The sequence below is a fragment of the Penicillium manginii genome (genome assembly GCF_028828005.1).
Source record: "Penicillium manginii strain IBT 31320 chromosome Unknown utg000005l:1.0-5665137.0:1.0-5668048.0, whole genome shotgun sequence".
In the NCBI taxonomy this organism is placed as follows: Eukaryota; Fungi; Ascomycota; class Eurotiomycetes; order Eurotiales; family Aspergillaceae; genus Penicillium; species Penicillium manginii.
The window spans coordinates 4,688,535-4,708,274 of record NW_026643106.1 but is presented as its reverse complement, the minus strand read 5'-3'; the positions used below and the strand labels follow the sequence as shown (position 1 = coordinate 4,708,274).

The window sequence follows — 19,740 nt, the reverse complement described above, 5'->3', positions numbered from 1 at the left end:
AAGAGAAGTGTAGACAAAGAGTCGAGTCAAAGATGACAGAAAGAATGGCGAGGATTAGTAGTTCAATAAAGGCGAATTGCGCATGTCGGCTTTTGGGGAGATTAATCGAAATTATTGACTTTTGAACGATCTGACGATCATCGTGAAACAGTGGCGTGACGCGAGGTGTAACAATTAAGCTTGAGCAACGGGCCATCCGTTGACGTACTTCAGTGGATTAAACCCGAGGAAGGCATCCTGGAGAGGGGAGTGTTAGTCCGTATACATCAAATCGAGATGACGTTGTGGAAGGGGTAGGCGCAATGAAGGAGGATCGGCAAGGGTGTGGCGATTCAGTCCTGATCCACCGATCCCGATCCACAAGCCTGCTATGGGCTACTTACTGCGAATGCGACTCCGACTGTTTTGTTTTCTGCGGTGGAGTTAGAAAAAAAAGCTGCGTTTATGACGAGTGGTATGTTTGCGATTCGGGCAGGACTCACGATAATGATAGTAGAGCATGTCGGTCTCGCCGACGCGGATCACACCTTGGCCGCCGGGGGCATAGGTTTCGCCATTAGAGCCGTAGATAACGCTGCCACCGCCGTTGACGAGGTCCTTGCCGGTTTTGTCGATGAAGGGACCGCGGACTGACTTGGACCGACCGACGCGAATGCTGTATCTGGGTGGTTGTTAACAGACTGGTGGGTAGTATGCGGTACTTCGAGCATCTCACTCTTTTCCAGCTGGCGGCAGATTTTTGATATCCAGATTGCAGCAGTTCCCGTGACTGAACCATAGATAGTAGTAGCCGTCATGGTATGACATGTAAGCACCTTCGATAGCATGGGGCCCGGTGGGGTCGCCGCAGATGCTGGTTGCTTTCCGGTTCGGAGTGCTGATAACATTGGGCTCGTAGGCGAGATGGCGAGCATCGGGTTCAGTCGTACTCATGGGAGAGATGAGGTCCTTAGCAAGTGGGATCTGATAAATTCCCTTCCAGTAGCTACCGAAGGTGAGGTAGGCTTTTCCATCCGGGGTGACCATGGTGGCGGGGTCAATGGCGTTAGAGTCTGTATATGGTGCCACTTCGGAGCCGTTGCCTGTTCCTGTCTGGACGATGATACCATGATCGTGCCAATTGCCCGGGCCGGGTGAGTTGGAGGTTGCAACTCCAACAGCACTATCACGACATCCAGCTCGGCTGACACTATAGTAACAATAGTATATACCGTCAACGGCAATAACAGTAGGTGCCCAAGGAGCAGCACGATCACCCTTTCCAATCACGCTATTTCCATCCAGGACGCTGCCGACATGCTTCCATGGACCGGCCATACTTGGGGCTGTATGGATGAAGATGTGCTCGCCGACATTATATAGGTAGAAGGTGTCACCCACGCGGAGAATGGTCGGGTCATGGGTATGTTGATTTGTCTGGCGAGGAGGGGGAAAGCTAACGATAGCATCATCTTGCTGCAATTGCTGGTCGAAGGCGGAATTATCGATATTATCAACATCTCGGCGATGCGAATTTAAACTCGCACTCAAACCGAGAGAAAGAAAGCCGACCAAAGCTAAGAAACACAACATCTTGAACCAGCGTCGTCGAGAAACCAAAAGATGCCAAAGTGACCGAATTATCCACCCCTGTCGAAAGTCGTCTACATGGCCCAAAGGTGGCATCCCCGGCCGTGATAAGTGCCCGCTCCTGACGATCATCCTGCCCGCCATGGATCCAGGTACTCATCGTTTTCAGTCACGACGCACGGCGGGCCGCACCTTGGCAGGGTGCGTTGTCGATGCGGGACAATCCTGGCCGAGGGGTTCGCCGTGAGGGATGCAACGCGGTCCAGTGGGAATCGTCTGCAGCTGGGTCCACCGATGGGTATGTCTGCAAGGCGTGGAATGTATGTACAGAAGGATAGATGGATGGAAGTTCTGCGGAAGATTTCTGCGTGGATTGCTTGCTACGTGTGATGAATGCGGCAGCTCTCGGGAGTTGGGACCCTCATTCGTGGCACGTTTCAGACAGCCAGAATGTAATTTGATTGCAGCCTTGTCGACGATGGCGAGTCTGAATTGTGCAGCTTCCAATATTCCGAGGCTCCGAAGGCACAATCTCAAAGACACAGTGCTACCCCCATGGGCAATTGACACGAAACAAGGGCGATCACAGACATCAAGGTTGGGGAGTCAATGCGAGTCAAGTTGTTGCACGATCGGTTGCGGTGGTTCCTGTCGATCATCCGTCCTCGTCAAGGAGCCCCACTGACCAACCAGAATCGATCGTTTCCTGTTCCTGTTCCTGTCTCTCCTGTGAAGCAGAGCTCCGTCGCCCTGGAATGTGCCCTTGTCCATTCCCATCAAAGGGCGCACCCCACGTCTTGGCTCTTGGTTTCGGTTCCTTTATTGACAAAACAGAGACATGGTCGCAGACTCCCTCAATATAGGCATAGCCATAGCCATAGGATAGGTGCCTGCCCAAGTGGTTGCCCCGCTAGAGATGAAGTTTGTTGGAAGGGTTGGTTGTACGGGAGTTGAACAGGGAACAAAGTGCAAAGGGGGGAAGTCAGGCAACTCCCTTCCAAATTCGAATATATTACTACTGTTATTATCTTGAGAGTGTGCCAACGCCCACTCTACCATCAATTACCAGTATTTTTCTACTTCAATAATTGCAATGGCTTACTTAGTTACTGGCACATCGTACAGAATATAAGCGTCTTCATTTGATATGCAGCGGCAGAAGCCAGGCGTGGCCATCCAGCTACATTGATGGCCACAAGTAAAGGGATGGGAAGAATCAATACCACCGAAAGATACCTACAACTCCATAGAACACCGTCTCGCTTGTGAGCACAGATCTCGATCGCTGCACTCTACCGCGCAACAATCTTATCAACCTCGTCCTTGGCTTCTGTCCAGGTCTCGAGATTCTTCCGCGCCCAATCTAGATGACAGCGCGCATATGCAACCTGCATTGAGCCATAGTTAGTAACCTGGAAAAAGCAAAAGTGGAGAAGGAGAGCTCTCGGGGCGCGTCCTGCATACCATATACCGCTGCAGATCGACTTCCTTGTCCTTCTGGAAGCGTCGCAGATCTTGCAGCACTCCCGCGCTAGCGTCCTTGACATCCTTGTCTGACACCTCTAGTGCTTGCTCGAGCTGCGTCTCTGCGTTAATAGGGAGGAAACTTTACCGAGTATAGATAGGGTCCACATACCTGGATGAGACTTTCTTTGGTCTTTCCGATCTGATCGCGACGCGTCCGTTCGGGGTCCACATCCGCGAATCCGTGAATCGCATGACTGATGCGACCAAACAGCTTGTTCGACATGAAGCTTCCGCTGGAGGATTTTCTGTGAGCAGGTGGTGTTTGCGATAGGTCCGGTCGCCGCTGTCCGGGGCTCGGCGACCCAGTGGGAGAAGTGATAGATTCGCCATGAGTGGGAGGGAATTCTGAATCAGTTGACGCTTCCATAGCACCTCCGCCTTCGCTGCTGCCAGCAGATGAAGTGGACAGGGAGCGGCGGGGCGTGTTGCCAGAAGATTGGGGCGTGGTGCGGTTCAAGTACTGCTCGATTCTCTGTGCCTCAAGCTCGCTCCGCTCGAGGGAATCCAATAATGTTTTCTTTTTGGCCAATTCATCTCGAGTCATATCTTCCTGCACCCGCTTGAGTACACGATACCGTAATACACCGCGGACGACGCTGGCAAACTGGGCGCTCTCGCGCATAGGCTCGGCGAAATGGGCACTCAGTGCATTGGACAACTCCTCGGTCTCTATGTAAGAAGTATCGGCTGCTTGTCCAATACGCTCGATGGCCGCTGCAACGGTGGGTGATTGTTCAGACAGCGAAAACCCATTGTAGCGAGCTCCCAGCTCCATGAGATCAGATGAGAGGGATGATAGGTGTGACAGAGTACGACGATTCACTTTCTCGATGTTGCCTTGCAGGAGCAATTCCAGCTCTCGCGTCGACGCCTCAAAGTTCACAAAATACGGGTCCAATTCCTGTTCGCTAAGTTTGCGGGATTCCGGGGGAAATCTACCGAGGATCTCCTGCCCCGGGTTGGGGATTGGAGGACCATCGGTCTGTTCGTTCGGCGATGGGGGCGATCCTGCGCCTCCGCCAGGGGATGGGGGCACCCCGCCGCCGCCGCCGTGCTTCAGCTTAGCGGAAGAAGAGGGGACGGGTAACCAGCCATGAGCTTGTGTCGGGTTTGCGGGGTCGAGGGGAGGGGCCTTGAGATTATTTTTTGGCACTGAGGAGGCGGGATGAGAATTGAGGACCTCGTTCTGTGCACCAATCAGCTTTCCAACGCTTCTGCCTGGTGAAAGATAACGACACTACTTACCCAGCTCACGTTAGGGTCCAGGAACCGCCACCAGACTCCATCTTCGCGAATCTCTTTCATCCGGCGACATCGGTTTAGAAATACTGCGAGCATGCGCTTGCGCAGCTCGATAATGGCGGTGTCCTCTTTCGCCTTGGTGGGTTTGGCGGCGTAGTCCGCCATACTGTGCTTTTCGGGGATCGGAGGAACAATGAGTGTTGGATGAAGGTTGACCAGGGTCTGTCGTAGAGATGCGAACTCGGAATATCTGCGTCGTACTTCGATATCCTAGAAGACTCGTCAGTCTCACCGCGCGCAGAGCTTCCTTGTCGTGCAGTCGAGGCCTACCGCGGTCCGAATAGTGTAAACAATGAAGCTCCCACCACCTTCGTGGTTTTTTCCCGCATCTGTGATCATAATAGGCATGTCATGGTTCTCATAGAGGATCTGCTCGATGCGGCTGTCGTAAGCACTCTTTCGAGGGTATTGTTGACTCGCGGCGCCATAGTCGGCTTCCTCGGGATCGCTGAGATCATCGGCTTGGGAGATGAAGTCAGGGGGATCTATATTAGAGTCGCGGCTAGATGGCGGGGTGGAATCATGTTCGTAATGTGCTGTCGAGTGTCAGATCATGGTCAGATGGCCAGGCATCACAATACTACTAAAGTGCTTGGCTGGAGGTGTGGGAGCTCACGAGCGGAGAGGGCGGTGGAATGTAACGAGTCCGACAGGTGGGCCTCATGTTGGTCGAAAGCCCCATAGGGGTTGTTATCTTCATCGTTCCACATGATCCAAGGTTGCGCGTGGAACTTGTAGAAGTTGAAGGGAGCTGGTGGCTGGACTCAAGTTCAAGTTGGCGTTCGCCGGGGGATCTGCGGGGGGGGAAATCAACTCAACGTCACCGGCCTTTCTACGGTGAGCTGCAGAGACCAACTGTGTCGTGCCCTAATTAGGTATCCATACAAGGTACTTTACATATTATTACCTAGGTAGGGTAAGGAGGATATATCAAACTAGTAGTAGTAGATGCTGGACCATTTCATCAAGCAATTCGAAATCAGATCTGAGGTTTGACATTTTTAATTTGTGTTACTAACTTGAATTCGAGGTAACAATCGTCCTTCGCATTACCATTACAAGTTCCAGCCTATTAAGCCATGATAGTCTACATCCATGGCTTTTCTTCCAAGGTTCACAAGTTGCGAAACTTTGGATATTTTGACTAAATACTCCGATCTTCTCCGAGTCAATTCAATCGGATGACAATGTCACGTAGCTTAAATTCATAGGATACATCGCAGGTAATTTCCACATATCCCCTACACTCTCAATACCTCACCACTTCTGATCGTGAGCACTTTGATTATCATGGTTGCTCCATCCCGCATTTCCAGACCCATGGTGACTGGCCGGAAGACCCTCCTGAACACCCTCGTTCCAGTCATCCACGTTCTGATTACCTCCCTCTTTATTCTGCTCTTCTGTTTCGTAATTGGCCCACATGCCGAGCTCTTCGAACCCAGCATCATGTTGGCTATGCTGGCTTTGTGGAAGGGATTGCCCATCGGCCTTGCTACCCCGATTGGACTGAGGTTTCCATGAATCATGATGGCTTTGCTTGTCATTCTGTGAGCGACTATGCCATTGATTGTCCTCGTCATGCTTTTCCTCCTTCTCCTTCTCCTTGTGCTTCCACTTTCCCTTCTCTTTCTCCTTCTCCTGTTGTCGCTCCTTTTGTTTCTGCAGCTGCTTCCGTTTCTTCTTCTCCTTCTTGCTCAGTTTCGCATCTTGCTGGGCTCGATTCGATTCGTGGTCACTTCGGTGATTCGGTTCAACCGAAACGGCCTTCCGGCTAGACGGTCTATTCTCAACGACGTGGTATTTCGTGCCTTGGATATTCATCTTGATGCGACGAGCTCGCTGATCTCGGGTCGGTCGAATGAAAGTACTCTGCTTGTTCCTATTTCCATATCGATATGGTGCCAATTTGACTGTGTATTTTTTGGCATTGAGGGGTCCGAGCTCGACATCAGTGTTGTTGGAAACTCCCTCGCGGGCTCGGCCGTAGTAAGCTTTGCTCATCGCGGATTTGTTTTTGATATGTCGCTTCGCAAATTGAATACCGATCCACACAATGATGCAGACGGCGGGAATCATGCAGAGGATGATTGCGATGGCGGCGGTTGCTTTCATGACGGTTGGTGATACCTGCACCCAGGCCTGGTAATAGGCCGTGCGTGAGGACAAGAATCAGAGGGAAATAGGCCGCGATGCTTGGAGCAGTCCTCATTTCCTAGGATATTCTTCGTACAGCGGGTCAGAAATGAACAAATTTGCTGGTCAATGGGGTTACCGAACCGAGCAAAACGCTTCACGAGCGAACTTGTATTCTACCTTGCACACTGCCTCTGCAGGTACCTTGAGATCAAGTGAGTGCTGGAAGTAACAGAGTTTAGAAAGTGTTAGAGATAAACGGGGCTGCGGGAGAAGAAGTCAGTGATGAGTGTAAAGATCGGATTGGCGGGCGTGGAAGGTGAATGTTCCAGGCAAGCGCAGGGGTGCAGAGCCTCCTTAGACACACCCACCATGACATCTAATCTTTGATGGTTTTTTATTTGGAATGAGCATTCGTTTATTGTGATATAAATCAATTGACTTTTTTCTATACCTATTTATAGTCCATTATCCAAACCAACCTGGATTCTCCGGAGCCATTGGTCATTGATCGAGGCCAATTGACCATACTCTAGCAACGATTGCAACTCTCTGCGAATAGCTTGCTGCTCAGCCTCCAGATACTCTGGCACTGCAAACCTTTCAGATGCCAATGCAATTGAGATGCTGATGACTCGCACTCCGAGTGCAAAAGACTCCGGATTTGAAAGCCACCCCAAAAGCCCATCCTGTCCAGCATCCTGCGAAACAAGGTTTGAGAGATATTGCAACCCTTCAAAAATCCAGCTCGAGAGCTGGCGCACCAAGGTCTCAGGACAAGCGTTCTTCTTCAGGTTGACCAGCGCCTGGGACCAGACATCGACTTCCCGCACGTAATCAATGAAGAGGTTCTGTTTCTCCTCCATAAATAGCACTGTGCGCTCCTGGCGGGACTGAGCAATTAGATCGGACACCGCGACAAGATGGGTCTGGTTATCCGAGCCACTGATTCGAGGTTCTTGTCCGGTTAGGTAGCGTATCGTTCGCCGAGCGAATTGCGCAGAGTCTGAGTAGTGTTCGGTGATGAAGGCGGCAAGTAGTGAGCTTGCGTTTAGGGGACCCAGTACAACAGCAGTGCTTGGGGAGACAGAGGAGTAGGAAAGGACCCAGGATGCTGTAGACGCAGCAACTTCCCGGATCTCCTCATCGTCATCATTCAAGAGGTCGTAAAGAATGAGGTAGATGTCCAAAAGTACAGAATCAACTCGAGGCACATTGCCCTCGGGCCGGAATCCTAGAGAAAAGCTTCGAAGTGACGACACTGCAGCGTATCGTGTTGTGAATTCCTGGCGAGGTGTTAGTATCCATGCAATACTTCATGACTTTTCATGAAACTTACCGTTTCTTCGCTGAGCGCAGATCGCAGCTTGATGATCCAGTCGTGAATATCGTGATGAAGCGACGCAAAGTCCACTTTCTCTCCGGTGGAGTGGACTGCGAGGAAGCATCCTTGAAGACGAAGTCCTGCATCTGTAGCCTGTCTGTTCCAGCTTTCAAACTCTTTCTGCGGCTGGAAGCTTTGTGCCAGATCTCCAAAAGGCAAATCAAGTTGAGAAATCCTCGCTGGTTGCGCCGAAAGCGTTTCTTCGAGGATCGATGCCAGATTTGAAGCGGCCAGTATCCTGACAGCCGTTTGGCTCTGACCCAACATTACAGATGCATACAGACTCGCAACTGGCTTTGTGTACTCCACTGCTGTTCCAAGTGTCTCCTCAAGCTGTTCACAGATCCATGTCGCGGAATCCGGGTCAAACAAGCTAACTTCGTTAAAGAACACAGGCAGCCCTTCCCATGACTTGCTTGCAAGAGATGTGAGAATCTTGCACCAAGCAAGAGACCTCCTGAGAAGAGAGCATGACCGAGTGGTGCTCGTTAGCTTCCAGTTTGGTTCACTATTATCGAAAACATGCGCCATAATGCCACCCAGGTCGTGTTCTTCACAGAGGGCTTGGATGAGAGACGTAGCTCGATCTGAAAACAAATAGTTAGTTTGAAAGCTATATAACTTTTTCGCTGCTTTTCTTACTTTCGGTATTGGCCTTGAAACTCCGCTCTAGTATATCGTTCAAGATTTCGACAAGGGCGCTCGCAACATACGGAGATCTGGCCACGGGAAATGAAGTTGCCAGAACGCGACGAAGAGTTGAGAGGGTTTGGTCAAGGTGAGCTATTCAGATTAGCCAGGTTTGAAGTTAGTGATGTGCTATTAACTCACAGTTCCAAAAATTATCAGTGGTGGCCGCAAACCGGCGCAGAGCAAACCTGACACACAAAATAGTTCCATGGACGAAGTTCTCCGTGACCTGTCCCGATAGGCCATTGGTGAGGTTGTGAACGTCATTAAGAATATTCGCCCGAGTAAGGAGAGAGGCATATACACGCGCAGCGTGCTCTCTAATTCCCCACACGGGGCTCTTGAAATGTTCGGAAACCAAACCGCAAAGCATGGCGTCATTGTTGTCTTCGGGGGTTGGGATCTTCTCTCCGATGAGCTCCAGTGCTGGGAAAATGCGCTCAGTGATAATATCTGTTCCCTCAGCCGTGGCTCCTTCAGAGGTGGCCAGAAGGTTAGCCAGTAACTCCAGGAGACCGGGGTATTTTTGGAAGGAGATTTGAGATCCTGGCTCTGAACCGGAATCGCCGCCGAAGCCTCCTCCAGTATTGGGCATCGCGCGACACATTCGAGTGAGGAGGGCTCGGAAGAGCATCAGTCCAGAATTCCGCAGAGCCCAAATAGGCGACGCAAGTCGCTCGGCAGAAAGAGTGAGAGCCGACATGATGAAAGGCTCGGTGTGTGGGCCGAGCTTGTTGTTGACGAATATGTCCTTCAAGCAGTTCATGGCGTGCACTTGGGGAAGCTCCAGATACTGCTTCTCCTTATTGTACTGAACTTCCAATCGGGAGATTTCATGCAACTCGTTGAGTACTTCCTTGAAGAAAGGCGTACCAGGCACCGCGCACAGGACTCCTGTGATCAGTGCTGGAATGCCAGCAGATCGGCGGGTGAGTTTAGAGGCCGATTCAAAGATCGTCTTTTTCGCACGCTGGTACCATGATCGGGGAAGTTCCTGGATAGATGCATCCTTCGAATGACTGCAACGCTGGCAGCATGTCGCGAATGTACTTGAGACCGTGGAAAATGCACCTCTGTGGCGTAGTTCCGCTAGCTGAGTGAAACTGCTCTGTCCGACCTGTTCGAAGTCTTTGCGGCTGAGACCATCTACACTGTCTGGGCCGTAGGTAGTATTGACCATCGTGGCATGGAGAAGCAAGCTGGATTCGCGAAGAGCTCTCCACGAGTATGACAATATGTCCTTAGGGCCTACTGAGAGGTCCTCAATGGGTTCGTCTGTATGGCCTTCGGGGGAGTCAATGCACAAGACAGGCTTGACTTCTTGCCAGACACGATCACAGATGTTGACAATCCGGCCATGGATGGATCTCCAGGCTACCGAATTATCATCTGATGACACTAGGGTATAAAATTCCGGCATGAGAATGATATATCTCAAACCAGATATGTAACCGTGGAGCGGAACCTCACGCAAACTGGAATTGAACAATCCCTTCGGGGAAGAAAGACGTTCTTCCAGGTTGGTAATTATTTTGTCCACAACTGAATATTTCGTTGTCCACCAGTCATTGACTTCTTTGGAGGAAGTTGGGGGCAAAGCAGCGCAGAAGAGGACATGATATAGTCGAGCCACAGTGTCAGCGTGGTCAGCTCGGCTGGTTCTGCTGGCCATGTTTTCAGCACGGGTCAGAGCATCGGTCAGGCACATCCCAGCAGCAGCTTGCTCACTAACTCCCTCTGATGATGCACTGAAAAGAACATCTCGCGGGAAAGTGTTTATAATTGAAAGTGCAGTATGTCGGACTTCTTCGAATGGGTCAAGTAATAGGTCAACCAACAACCGAAGCAAGCGGGCATTGAAAACCTCGACATGCGACTTCCAATGTGTTTGAATCTCTGATTTCACCGGTGGGATACCTGCCCTTGGATCCAGACCAGATACTAGCAGGAGATTGAGCGCTTTCAGAGCGCTGATGTGGCGCGCGTAGGACGCCGTGACACACAAATCCTTTTGTAGGAAATCGAGATACGTCTCGAGACATTTTTGGGTCTCACTATCGCTTCGGCTTAAACCAACTGGTTGTTTTCCAGAAGAGTCGGAACTCTGTGCTGCATCTTCGTCTTTAACGACACCTCCCTTCAGGCGTAAAATAAATTTGCGGGTGAGACTCATGATCTCTCCTCTGCTGTAGGCATCAGAGTCCGCATGCATGGACGGAAGACCTCGCAGAATTGCATTTATAGCAGATGCCGTGAATGGTTTGACTGTCGAAAGCCCTGTGATCAACAAGGACAAGGCCGCAACTCGGATCTTCGGTTCATTATGAAATAGGAACCGACCGATAACTTCGCTCTTTAGCACCAACTTCGGAGGGGCATTATCCTTCTTATCGTCTGGCTTCGAGGAGTCGACTGGAGAAGATTAGCAAGAAATACCCGTAAGAGATGAGATATAGATCTTACAGTCATCGAGGACAAGATTGGACTTTTTGCCCATCTGGAGGGCCGAGAAAAGCAAGATGAATTCCGATTCCCGAGCGTTACTCATATCGCCAGCCAAGAAATTTTCAAAGGGCAGAGAATCCACAAACGACCGGAAGCCAGCCGGATCAATTGCGAATAGAGGCTCAAGGACTTGGCTGGAGAGAGCTTCAAGGTGGTCCATGCTGCGCAACACTATAAGCTTGACAGGAGCCACCCAGATGTTGGACAGCTTCCTTGTCGGAGATTCTGCTTTGAGCTTTTGCAAGAATGTCGATAACAATCCACCGCCCGTGCCAGAAAATTCACGGTTATTGGTCTGAGTCAGAAGACCGAGGAAGAAGATATTAGCGGCGAATTCCTCGGATAGGTCGGTAGACATTAAGTCGGGAGTTGCCTGCACGCCACTGGCAAAAAATGTATTGCAGTCCTTCTCAAAAGCAGGTACCCATTCGGCACGATTCTCGAGCAGCCATTGTTGTATTAAGTGGATCAATTCGAACGGAAGAATAGCACCCTTGCGAATCACCCACTCTAGGCATACAAGGGAACCCTTCAAACGAGACCGGGGCTCGCCAAGCACAACACTAGGAAATGTAGCTGTGACAATATTACGTTGAATAAGAGCTCTTTCTTCTCCTTTGAGGTGCTTGGCTAAGATGGTAGCCAGCGAGCCGAGAAGTAGCTTGAGCGCCTTTGGTTTCGCGTCCTCGTATCGGCCTAGGAATATATTGAAGACCGTCATCCAGGTCTCAGTGCTGAGTGCCAATTGCTTGGTTTCTTCATGTTTGGCATTGGCCGCGGCATCGAGAAAAGCAGATGTAGCATTGCAAACTGCCATGGTATGTCCGCTGGATAGAGACGGGGTGGATAATGTCAAAATCAAGGACTGCCACACCCGTTTGATTTGTCTGAAAAGTCTAGTTAGATGACTTGGTCCATGACCTTCCTTCAATCATTACTCACTCAGTATCGGTACTGTTCAATGTCAATTTGACCAACGGACCCTTCGCAATTGCATTCAAGGTCTTTTCGGGCAGCATTTCGACCTTTTGTGCGATGTCCTCCATATTTGCAGGAGGTGCACGTCCAGTACTGTGTGGTGAATTACTATCCATGGCAAATACAAGATCCACCAGATCGAGCAATTGGATATCTCGCGAGTGGCACGAATCCACGCAAAGCATGAAATTTGCCCGCAATTTTTATTGGCCTGAGGCAGCAACGGAAGTGGGATGATGCGCGCTAAGCCAGCTGGGGACTAGCATCGGCATAACCATTATCCTTGGTTCCGCGTCACGGGACTGAATGTCACGGGACCGAAGTTTTTTGCTGGCGCCGACATTCGCAGTGGAGCTGGTGATTGAAGGGCCTCGTCCTCGTCTTTCCAGTCTCTTCTCCAGTCAATCTTATCTTTCCATCCTCCTCCCCCTCTCCCCATTTTATCTTCATCATGGCTATCTGGGACTCCCTCGGCGGGCGCAAGGAGGACAACGCCGTCCAAGCATTCGACCCTTCTACCACTCAAGATGCCACTGGCTTCCTCTCCGAGATCGCCGTTTCCGATGCCACCAGACTCCATCCCCTGGCCGGCCTGAACCAGGATACTCTCGATTACCTCTCCCTTGAAGACACCGCACTCGATGAAACACCCGGCTCCCGCTCTTTCCTGCCTTCCCGCGGCTGGTCCGACGATCTCTGCTACGGTGCCGGCACCACATATCTCGCCGCGCTGACCCTCGGAGGCGTATGGGGTCTCGCCGAAGGTCTCAGCAAGACACCCGCCAATGCTCCCCCTAAGATTCGCCTCAACGGTGCTCTCAACTCGATTACTCGTCGCGGTCCTTTCCTCGGTAACTCCGCCGGTGTTGTCGCGATGGTTTACAACGGATTCAACTCTGCCATCGGTGTTGCGCGTGGCAAGCACGATTCTGCCAACAGTGTCGCTGCTGGTGCTTTGAGTGGAATGCTTTTCAAGAGCACGCGCGGTCTTAAGCCCATGATGATCTCTGGGGGCATCGTGGCTTCCATTGCCGGTGCTTGGGCCGTAAGTAGCCGCCCTCATATTTGATCGATTTGCGCGACCCTGCTAACCACTTCATTCTAGGTCACACGACGCGCCTTTTTCTAAATAAAACTGAGCCAATCAGTTAAAACCTCCCATCATCCTTTCGGTGAACCAACCACACCTCCATACCCGCTCCGCCATCTTCCATGACCGCCTGGTGGTAGCCCGCTCACCTCAACCATTCTCACTTTCACCCGCGATGTATTACAACAGCTTCTTACTCTTTTTTCCCTGCGGATCTCTTCACTCTGGCGCTTAAAGCATCCATGTTTCGCATTTCTGCGCGGGTTGGGAACGGGTGTGCAATTGGGTTTGTACTTTTTATTCGCTTTTTCCTTTCCTTCTGTACATAGAAAAGTCTCTTTGCATATCTGAGGCTTATTGGCTATGACATATAATTTGTGTCTCGTCTTGTATCCTTAATGCTGTCAGTGACTTCCAATAGAGAATTATTACGCCCACACTACATGTGCATATTGGTTGGCCGTGTATACTATGTATTGTACATTTGGCGCTAAATAATTGACAAAAATTGACACGAAGACTTGATCTATCCCGCATCGCACAGAAGAGAAATGACTAATGCCCACATATTCCAACAATATTCGCCACTCGCTCAGACAGAAAGTCCAATCATTGAACCGATAAGCAAAACCCCAACCATCCCAAGGGCAGACTTGGATACGGGGCGAGGCCGGCTAACGCCAGCTCCCGATGTCGATGTCGAAGTTGCAGTCGATCCACTCGATGTCCCCGAAGCAGTGGAGTCTGCGCCAGTCGTTGTCGCGCCGAGAGTGACTACGCCAGTGCCAGTAGCAGTGGCCGTAGCTGTTGCGGTAGCGTTGGCATTCGTGTTACACCAAAACTCGCCTGCACCGACGGCCTTGATAAGACATTCGGCAAGGGTTCCAACGGTCTGGCCCTGAGCCAGGCAATAGTAGTCACAGCCGTCATACTCAACGACCGATGCGGAGGAGCAGCAGTCACTCATGACGGAGGAAGCGTTGCTCTTAGCAATTGGCAGTGCGCAGGCGGCATCGTGGGTTGGGATGTCATAGAGCTTTGCGTGACAGCTCGACGTTGTGGTTGCCGCGGTGGTGGTTGTTGTGGTCGACATTATGAGATGGGTAAACGAACGGAATGAGCTGTCGAGACGGCTGAATGAATACAAGATCAAGCTGAACGAAGTTGCTTGGGTGGGGATAGAATTGGGATCATAGACGTGGTACCGGGTCTTCTTTATAGTTGGATCATGGTTCAAGAATAGAATACTTCTAGCTCTGATCACCTCTTGGTTGTTTCCACCTAAAAATGGATCACTCTCAGCCCCATCGAGGCTGATAATCTCAGGCCCTGGGCGCTCAGCTTTTATTCCAACTTTCCTTTCTGTAGATCAAGAGCTCCACATCTGATGCTCCCAGGTGCATGTTTTGAAGGATTCGACATGCCGACCTCGCTACACTTAGTTTATACTGACAAATGTGATCAAATACCGGGCTATTCAGTCTGAATGGAACCGCCCTACACATACAATCTCATCATCAATCTGCGTCTTCCTTGAGCAATGCTATTGGAAGCGAGTTGAGGGTCCTTGATGTCCACTTTCTGAGACATCCAGGGCAACGTGACGCGTCGTAGGAAGAACAATTGGCCCACCTTGAATAACTATCGGTCCTTCGAAGCTTCCAATACTGCTTTCTTGGGCTGGATTGGCTAGAGTTGTGGGCTAGGGCATGCATAGCACCATAATGGATAAATCTATAAGACCTCCATGGACCCACACATGTACGAGACTACTAGCCTTGAGATAGTTGGAAGACCCTCAGATTCAAGGTTCACGACGCAACATTCCCCTCTTTTACGTCGTTCAAAGGGGCTCATAAAAGCTACATATAGTCTTGAATGCCTTTTGCAAACAGTCGCGATGTATCTAATGACTGGCCCAATTTAGTCGCGGCGCTATACAACGTTGAAATGTATGAGAATTCACAGCTACTTCTTGAATTCATAACTATGGAAATAAAATCATTTTCTCCTGTTACTAGTATACTCTGGAGGATGTATGGGTGAACACCTGTCAATGACTTTCATGCGAGCGTTCAATGCAGCACAACTTGCATACCATCTAATAATAGATCCCATAATGTAGTCTTTTCTAGTGTCTGTCTTATCCCTAAATGCCGGCTGGAATCAATATTTACCCGGATTTATGGCCGAGCCAGTCTCCGAGTCCCGAGCCGGAGATAAACTGCCAAGGGATGAGTGTGGGTTGTGGGGATCAATCACCCTTGTTGTGGGACCTCCGAGTCTGTGGCGTGTTCAGGCGTTTGATGTTCCGTAGATCTCATGCTGGATTTCCAAGTTATCACCAAAGAGGTCTCTTTCGGCATGCCGGTTCGGAATCCGGGAACTTTGAGAGAGCTCTGTTGCACCTTGAGCCCCGAAACCTTGGAATTCATCCTTCGCTAATAGTATTACTAGTAACAGACCGGGACATTCGTTCCAATGTTATCCCATAATTCCGATGCCTCCTCTGCGAAATTTAAGTGGGGACTGTTCGGAATAATATATAGCAGGATGGCATACAACCACTACAACCACCTAGGTAGGTAATACTATAGCCGTAGAACCTCCAGGGCTTCCAACTTTCCAGGGAAGTTCAAGTTGGAAGGTGAGTCCAACTTGCCTTACTAAGTTGGAAATAAAGCCTGGAATCATCTACCACCTGCCCAGTTGGGCAGTGACTCGGAGCCCTGGAGTAGTAGTAATCTACTACTCGTACTACTAGTACTATTGCTCGTACTATTTTCATGTGATGCCTTACCAGCCCTAGAGTGGTAGTTCTGGATGATGTTGAGAATGGAAATACTAAATTCCAAAGTTGCTTTTGCTGAATCTCCATCCCTCGGCGCGGTGACTATCTCAGGATCTTAGGAGAAAATTTCGATGTATCGGGAGTCAAAACTTTTTCTAGTTCGGGCTTGAGGGCGACGCATATAAGATGCATATTTGAGAAGATTAAGGAAAACGCAGAGCAGCATTGTCAGTCGAACTCATACATAAGGATCGCATCTCGACTTTTTGATGAGTCTAGATCATTTGTCTTCCCCATGGGGCGAGTGGATCATGCAGTTCGAACGGGAGACGCGAATAATGGCCGCAATGCATAGATCGATTAATTATCGTCGTACGGAAGAGTGAACATAACGACCTCGGCATTTCTTCTAGATAGGAAACCAAAATGTAACCATGTTCTGCTCAATACGGAAGTTATAGCCAGACGGGGGCGGCAGGTGCCGAGCGGCGGGGGCAAAGATGAATAATTTTGGTTGTCCGTTCTGAAATCTCAACCTCCACCACCTCCCAGCATTCTTCGTGGGAATGACGAATAGGACCAAATCTGATAATGTGAAAGCCCCCAAAATACGCACCAAGACATTTACGGGCTGCTGGACGTGCCGGGGCCGCCGGGTCAAGTGCGATGACGAGCGCCCGGCCTGCAGACGTTGTCTGCGGAGTGGGTGGGTTTGTCAGGGGTATGGATTGCGTCTAGGATGGTCACAATCGCCCGGGACTCGTTCCCATCGCAGGCAGATCTGGTCGGAGACTCCACAATCGACATTGGACTTGTCCTCGGCCGCTGTGACGGCTCTGTTGGCCGAACTTGACGGGTGCTCGGCCGAGGGCAGAGCCCAGCAACGCGGGCCTTTCTCGGTGTTCTCCGCTGCAAGTTCGGGGTCGGACAATGAGGACGTGGACGAGGGATTGAGTCTTCATAATGAACCATCACCATTATGCCAGGTTGCAGAGGAGGAATTCGATAGCCGGAAAGCGCGATCTTTCGAAAATGCGTTGGAGATCGGTGGCGAAACGACTTCTGGCATCGATGATCCTGTCCTACCTGTGAGGTCGACCGGTCCTCTGAGTAGGACTCAAAGTATAGAATCGCCATCGGTATCATCTGGGTCTCTCACTCAAGCCAATTATGCGAAGGATAATGTGACCGGCTCTATCAACAAGCAGCATGCGTCCAAATACGACCGCCGAAGAAAGCCTCTACTACCCGGCAGCTCTCCACCAACAGACCTGTCTTTCATGATGGCAATAAATCCGATCCAGCTCCCTAGACCCGAAACAGAACTAGTCCATCATTGGGTTGTCTTCCTAAGTGGAAGCATGATGCTGATCGACACTCCGGACAACCCATGTCGGACAATCTTCATGCCAATGGCGCTGAAGGGACTTGATACGCCCTCAACAGAATCGAACATCCACCTATCAATCTTCCATGCTATATGCGCCTCATCTTCGTTTAGCTTGTTTCACCTCCGTCGCGACTCACGCTACCAATCGTTAGCAATGCATCATGACCAACTTGCATTACGGCATCTAAGATACAATCTGCAAAAGGCACGGCGCTTGGATGAGCCGACCTTAGCGGCGGTCCTTTCTTGTATCACGGCAGAAGCTATGTCCGGGCGGAGAGGGCGTTGGAGAGCACACGTTGCTGGTGGCCTGGGCCTCCTTGAGAACGAATTGAATGGAGGTTGGGTTCGGGGGCCGACTGCTTCTCGCTTGCTGCAGAGCTATCTCTCTTTATCCTCCCTCTGCAATCTACCCATGTCAACTCAGATGATGTCTTTACTCAACGGTCCATCAGAACTGCGCCACTATCTCGAAAGATCGCACGGTATAACGGCTCCGCTGGTTCAGCTATTGGCGCAAATGACGACCATGAATACTTCGAAAGCGGAAATATCAACAAGCGACCTGGCCGAATTGGAGTTGCAACTTTTACTCAATTTTCCATCCTTGTCTGACCCGGATGCCCCAGGGTCGACTACTATCCAACATGCGCTCAACTCCTTCTACTATGCAACGATCATCTACTTCAAGCGTACTCTTCGCCATGCGCCTCTCGGTGATGTACAGGAGCTTGTGGAGAAAGCTGTTCAGGAATTGGAGGCGGTTGATTTCTTGAAAAACGACAAGGGTGGTTGTGCCTATAATTGGGCTAGCTTTGTTGTTGCAGCCGAGTGTCAGCGCCCGGATCTTCAATCTCGCATGTTGGCCTCTTTTGATAAGAAGGCAAAGAACGGGATTGAAAACGCAATGATATTGCTTGAAATTGTCAAGACCCTCTGGGACAGAAGGGCACAGGCTGGAAGTGGTGTGGATATTCACTGGCAGGAAATTGCCAAGGAGACAGATTTTGATATCATGCTTGTATGAGTACTTTATTCAGAGTTAGAAGATAATTTTGACTTGTCCAGTTAATATTGAGCCAATAGCGGCAATGTACCATTTTAACTACATCTCGCATTCCTCTCCTAAACAGTGTATCCTCCATCCACGACTAGGGCTGCACCGCACATGTAGCTGCTCATGGAGGATGACAGGAACAGAAGGGCATCCGAAATCTCCTCGACTTGTGCGGGCCGTCCGACAGGGGTCATCTCAAATGCAGGGTTCATTGAGCCTGATTCGATCTGTTGCTTGATGATAGGTGTATCGACGAATCTGGGATCAAATAACTATCAGTTCAAAGTCATACTGAAGTTCTTGGAAGTAAATGGAGGTTCATACCCAGGGCAGATCGCATTGATACGAATTCCTTGACGAGAATATGCCTTGGCGTCCTAGATCATTCCAATGTTGTTAGCAATGATTTCGCAGCACGGGTAAAGAGACAGCGAACCATTTTTGTGAGGCCAACAACAGCTAGATGATCTGGTCAGTAAATTTCAATTTGAAACAGAAATTATCTTAACACACCGTGCTTTGCTGCTGTGTAGTGTGGAATGCTGAATGGTCCAGGTGGCCCACTGACGCCGAACATAGAGGAGACGTTGACAATCACACCGCGACCTTCTCGAGTTCCGTGGGAACTATAGGAATTAGCATTCATCCTGTCCATGTAGTATGAAACTCACTCTTGCTTCAGCATCTGCCGAATCAAAGCTCTTTGGCACAACCACACGCCTGTCTGGTTCACGTCGATAACCTTCTGCCACTCCGCCAGCGACATCTCGGCGGTAGGGGTCGGGTTGCCACTAATACCAGCACAGTTGATGCCGATATCAACACGACCAAAACGATCGACTGTCTTCCGAACTGCAGATTCGACAGATTCTTCGTTTGCGACATTCACTTCCAGGATCTCGACTTCGAGGGTTGGGAATTGTGCGCGAAGCTCGTCTCGGGTTTGCTCGAGGAGAGGAACATTCATGTCTACCAGAGTCACGGCGCTGATTCCATTCTGTGCGAATGTGACTGCAGTGCTTTTGCCGATTCCTGATTTGTTAGTTTCGGTCTGATGCCTTTGTCAAAAATGACAACGTACCTGATCCACCACCGGTGATGAATGCCGTTCCCTTCACGTTGCATGCCATTGTGACTGGTACTAAAAGAATTCAATGATTGTATTCAACGATCTCGATCTTCAGAAGTACGTAGATTTGTGAGAGGGTGACAAATGGGGAAGTGACGAGCAGGCCGAGGTGTTCGTATTCGTTGTATTGAGAGAAAAGAGTGAAGCTTTCTATAGACAGAAGGACGGCACGACGACTCAGGTGCCTGAGGC

At 50.3% G+C, this 19,740-nt stretch overlaps 8 protein-coding genes across 8 annotated transcripts; 2 read left to right on the top strand and 6 right to left on the bottom strand.

The window, feature by feature from the left end:
* Positions 1 to 174: 174 nt before the first annotated feature.
* On the bottom strand, positions 175 to 1,572 carry N7533_008090 (putative endo-arabinanase; the record flags this gene model as incomplete). The annotated part of the gene is made up of 4 exons (XM_057104740.1): positions 175 to 237; positions 384 to 412; positions 483 to 661; positions 716 to 1,572. 4 exons carry the CDS (start codon positions 1,570 to 1,572, stop codon positions 175 to 177), a joined length of 1,128 nt encoding a protein of 375 aa, XP_056959697.1.
* A 1,289-nt stretch (positions 1,573 to 2,861) lies between these two features.
* Positions 2,862 to 5,108, bottom strand: N7533_008089 (Sorting nexin-41; the record flags this gene model as incomplete). Its single annotated transcript, XM_057104739.1, has 6 exons — positions 2,862 to 2,957; positions 3,034 to 3,147; positions 3,206 to 4,282; positions 4,342 to 4,608; positions 4,669 to 4,934; positions 5,015 to 5,108. The coding sequence occupies 6 exons, from the start codon at positions 5,106 to 5,108 to the stop codon at positions 2,862 to 2,864; spliced, it is 1,914 nt and encodes a 637-aa protein (XP_056959696.1).
* Positions 5,109 to 5,655: 547 nt separating this feature from the next.
* On the bottom strand, positions 5,656 to 6,513 carry N7533_008088 (uncharacterized protein; the record flags this gene model as incomplete). Its single annotated transcript, XM_057104738.1, has 1 exon — positions 5,656 to 6,513. One exon carries the CDS (start codon positions 6,511 to 6,513, stop codon positions 5,656 to 5,658), a length of 858 nt encoding a protein of 285 aa, XP_056959695.1.
* A 479-nt stretch (positions 6,514 to 6,992) lies between these two features.
* Positions 6,993 to 12,207, bottom strand: N7533_008087 (uncharacterized protein; the record flags this gene model as incomplete). Its single annotated transcript, XM_057104737.1, has 6 exons — positions 6,993 to 7,820; positions 7,874 to 8,505; positions 8,561 to 8,701; positions 8,750 to 11,020; positions 11,072 to 12,000; positions 12,056 to 12,207. The coding sequence occupies 6 exons, from the start codon at positions 12,205 to 12,207 to the stop codon at positions 6,993 to 6,995; spliced, it is 4,953 nt and encodes a 1,650-aa protein (XP_056959694.1).
* A 335-nt stretch (positions 12,208 to 12,542) lies between these two features.
* On the top strand, positions 12,543 to 13,220 carry N7533_008086 (protein transporter TIM23; the record flags this gene model as incomplete). Its single annotated transcript, XM_057104736.1, has 2 exons — positions 12,543 to 13,136; positions 13,197 to 13,220. 2 exons carry the CDS (start codon positions 12,543 to 12,545, stop codon positions 13,218 to 13,220), a joined length of 618 nt encoding a protein of 205 aa, XP_056959693.1.
* A 553-nt stretch (positions 13,221 to 13,773) lies between these two features.
* On the bottom strand, positions 13,774 to 14,274 carry N7533_008085 (uncharacterized protein; the record flags this gene model as incomplete). Its single annotated transcript, XM_057104735.1, has 1 exon — positions 13,774 to 14,274. The coding sequence occupies one exon, from the start codon at positions 14,272 to 14,274 to the stop codon at positions 13,774 to 13,776; it is 501 nt and encodes a 166-aa protein (XP_056959692.1).
* A 2,264-nt stretch (positions 14,275 to 16,538) lies between these two features.
* Positions 16,539 to 18,389, top strand: N7533_008084 (Zn(II)2Cys6 transcription factor; the record flags this gene model as incomplete). The annotated part of the gene is made up of 1 exon (XM_057104734.1): positions 16,539 to 18,389. One exon carries the CDS (start codon positions 16,539 to 16,541, stop codon positions 18,387 to 18,389), a length of 1,851 nt encoding a protein of 616 aa, XP_056959691.1.
* A 98-nt stretch (positions 18,390 to 18,487) lies between these two features.
* N7533_008083 (SDR family NAD(P)-dependent oxidoreductase) lies at positions 18,488 to 19,549 on the bottom strand (the record flags this gene model as incomplete). The annotated part of the gene is made up of 6 exons (XM_057104733.1): positions 18,488 to 18,677; positions 18,744 to 18,796; positions 18,856 to 18,878; positions 18,933 to 19,045; positions 19,091 to 19,451; positions 19,501 to 19,549. The coding sequence occupies 6 exons, from the start codon at positions 19,547 to 19,549 to the stop codon at positions 18,488 to 18,490; spliced, it is 789 nt and encodes a 262-aa protein (XP_056959690.1).
* Between the last annotated feature and the right edge of the window lie 191 nt (positions 19,550 to 19,740).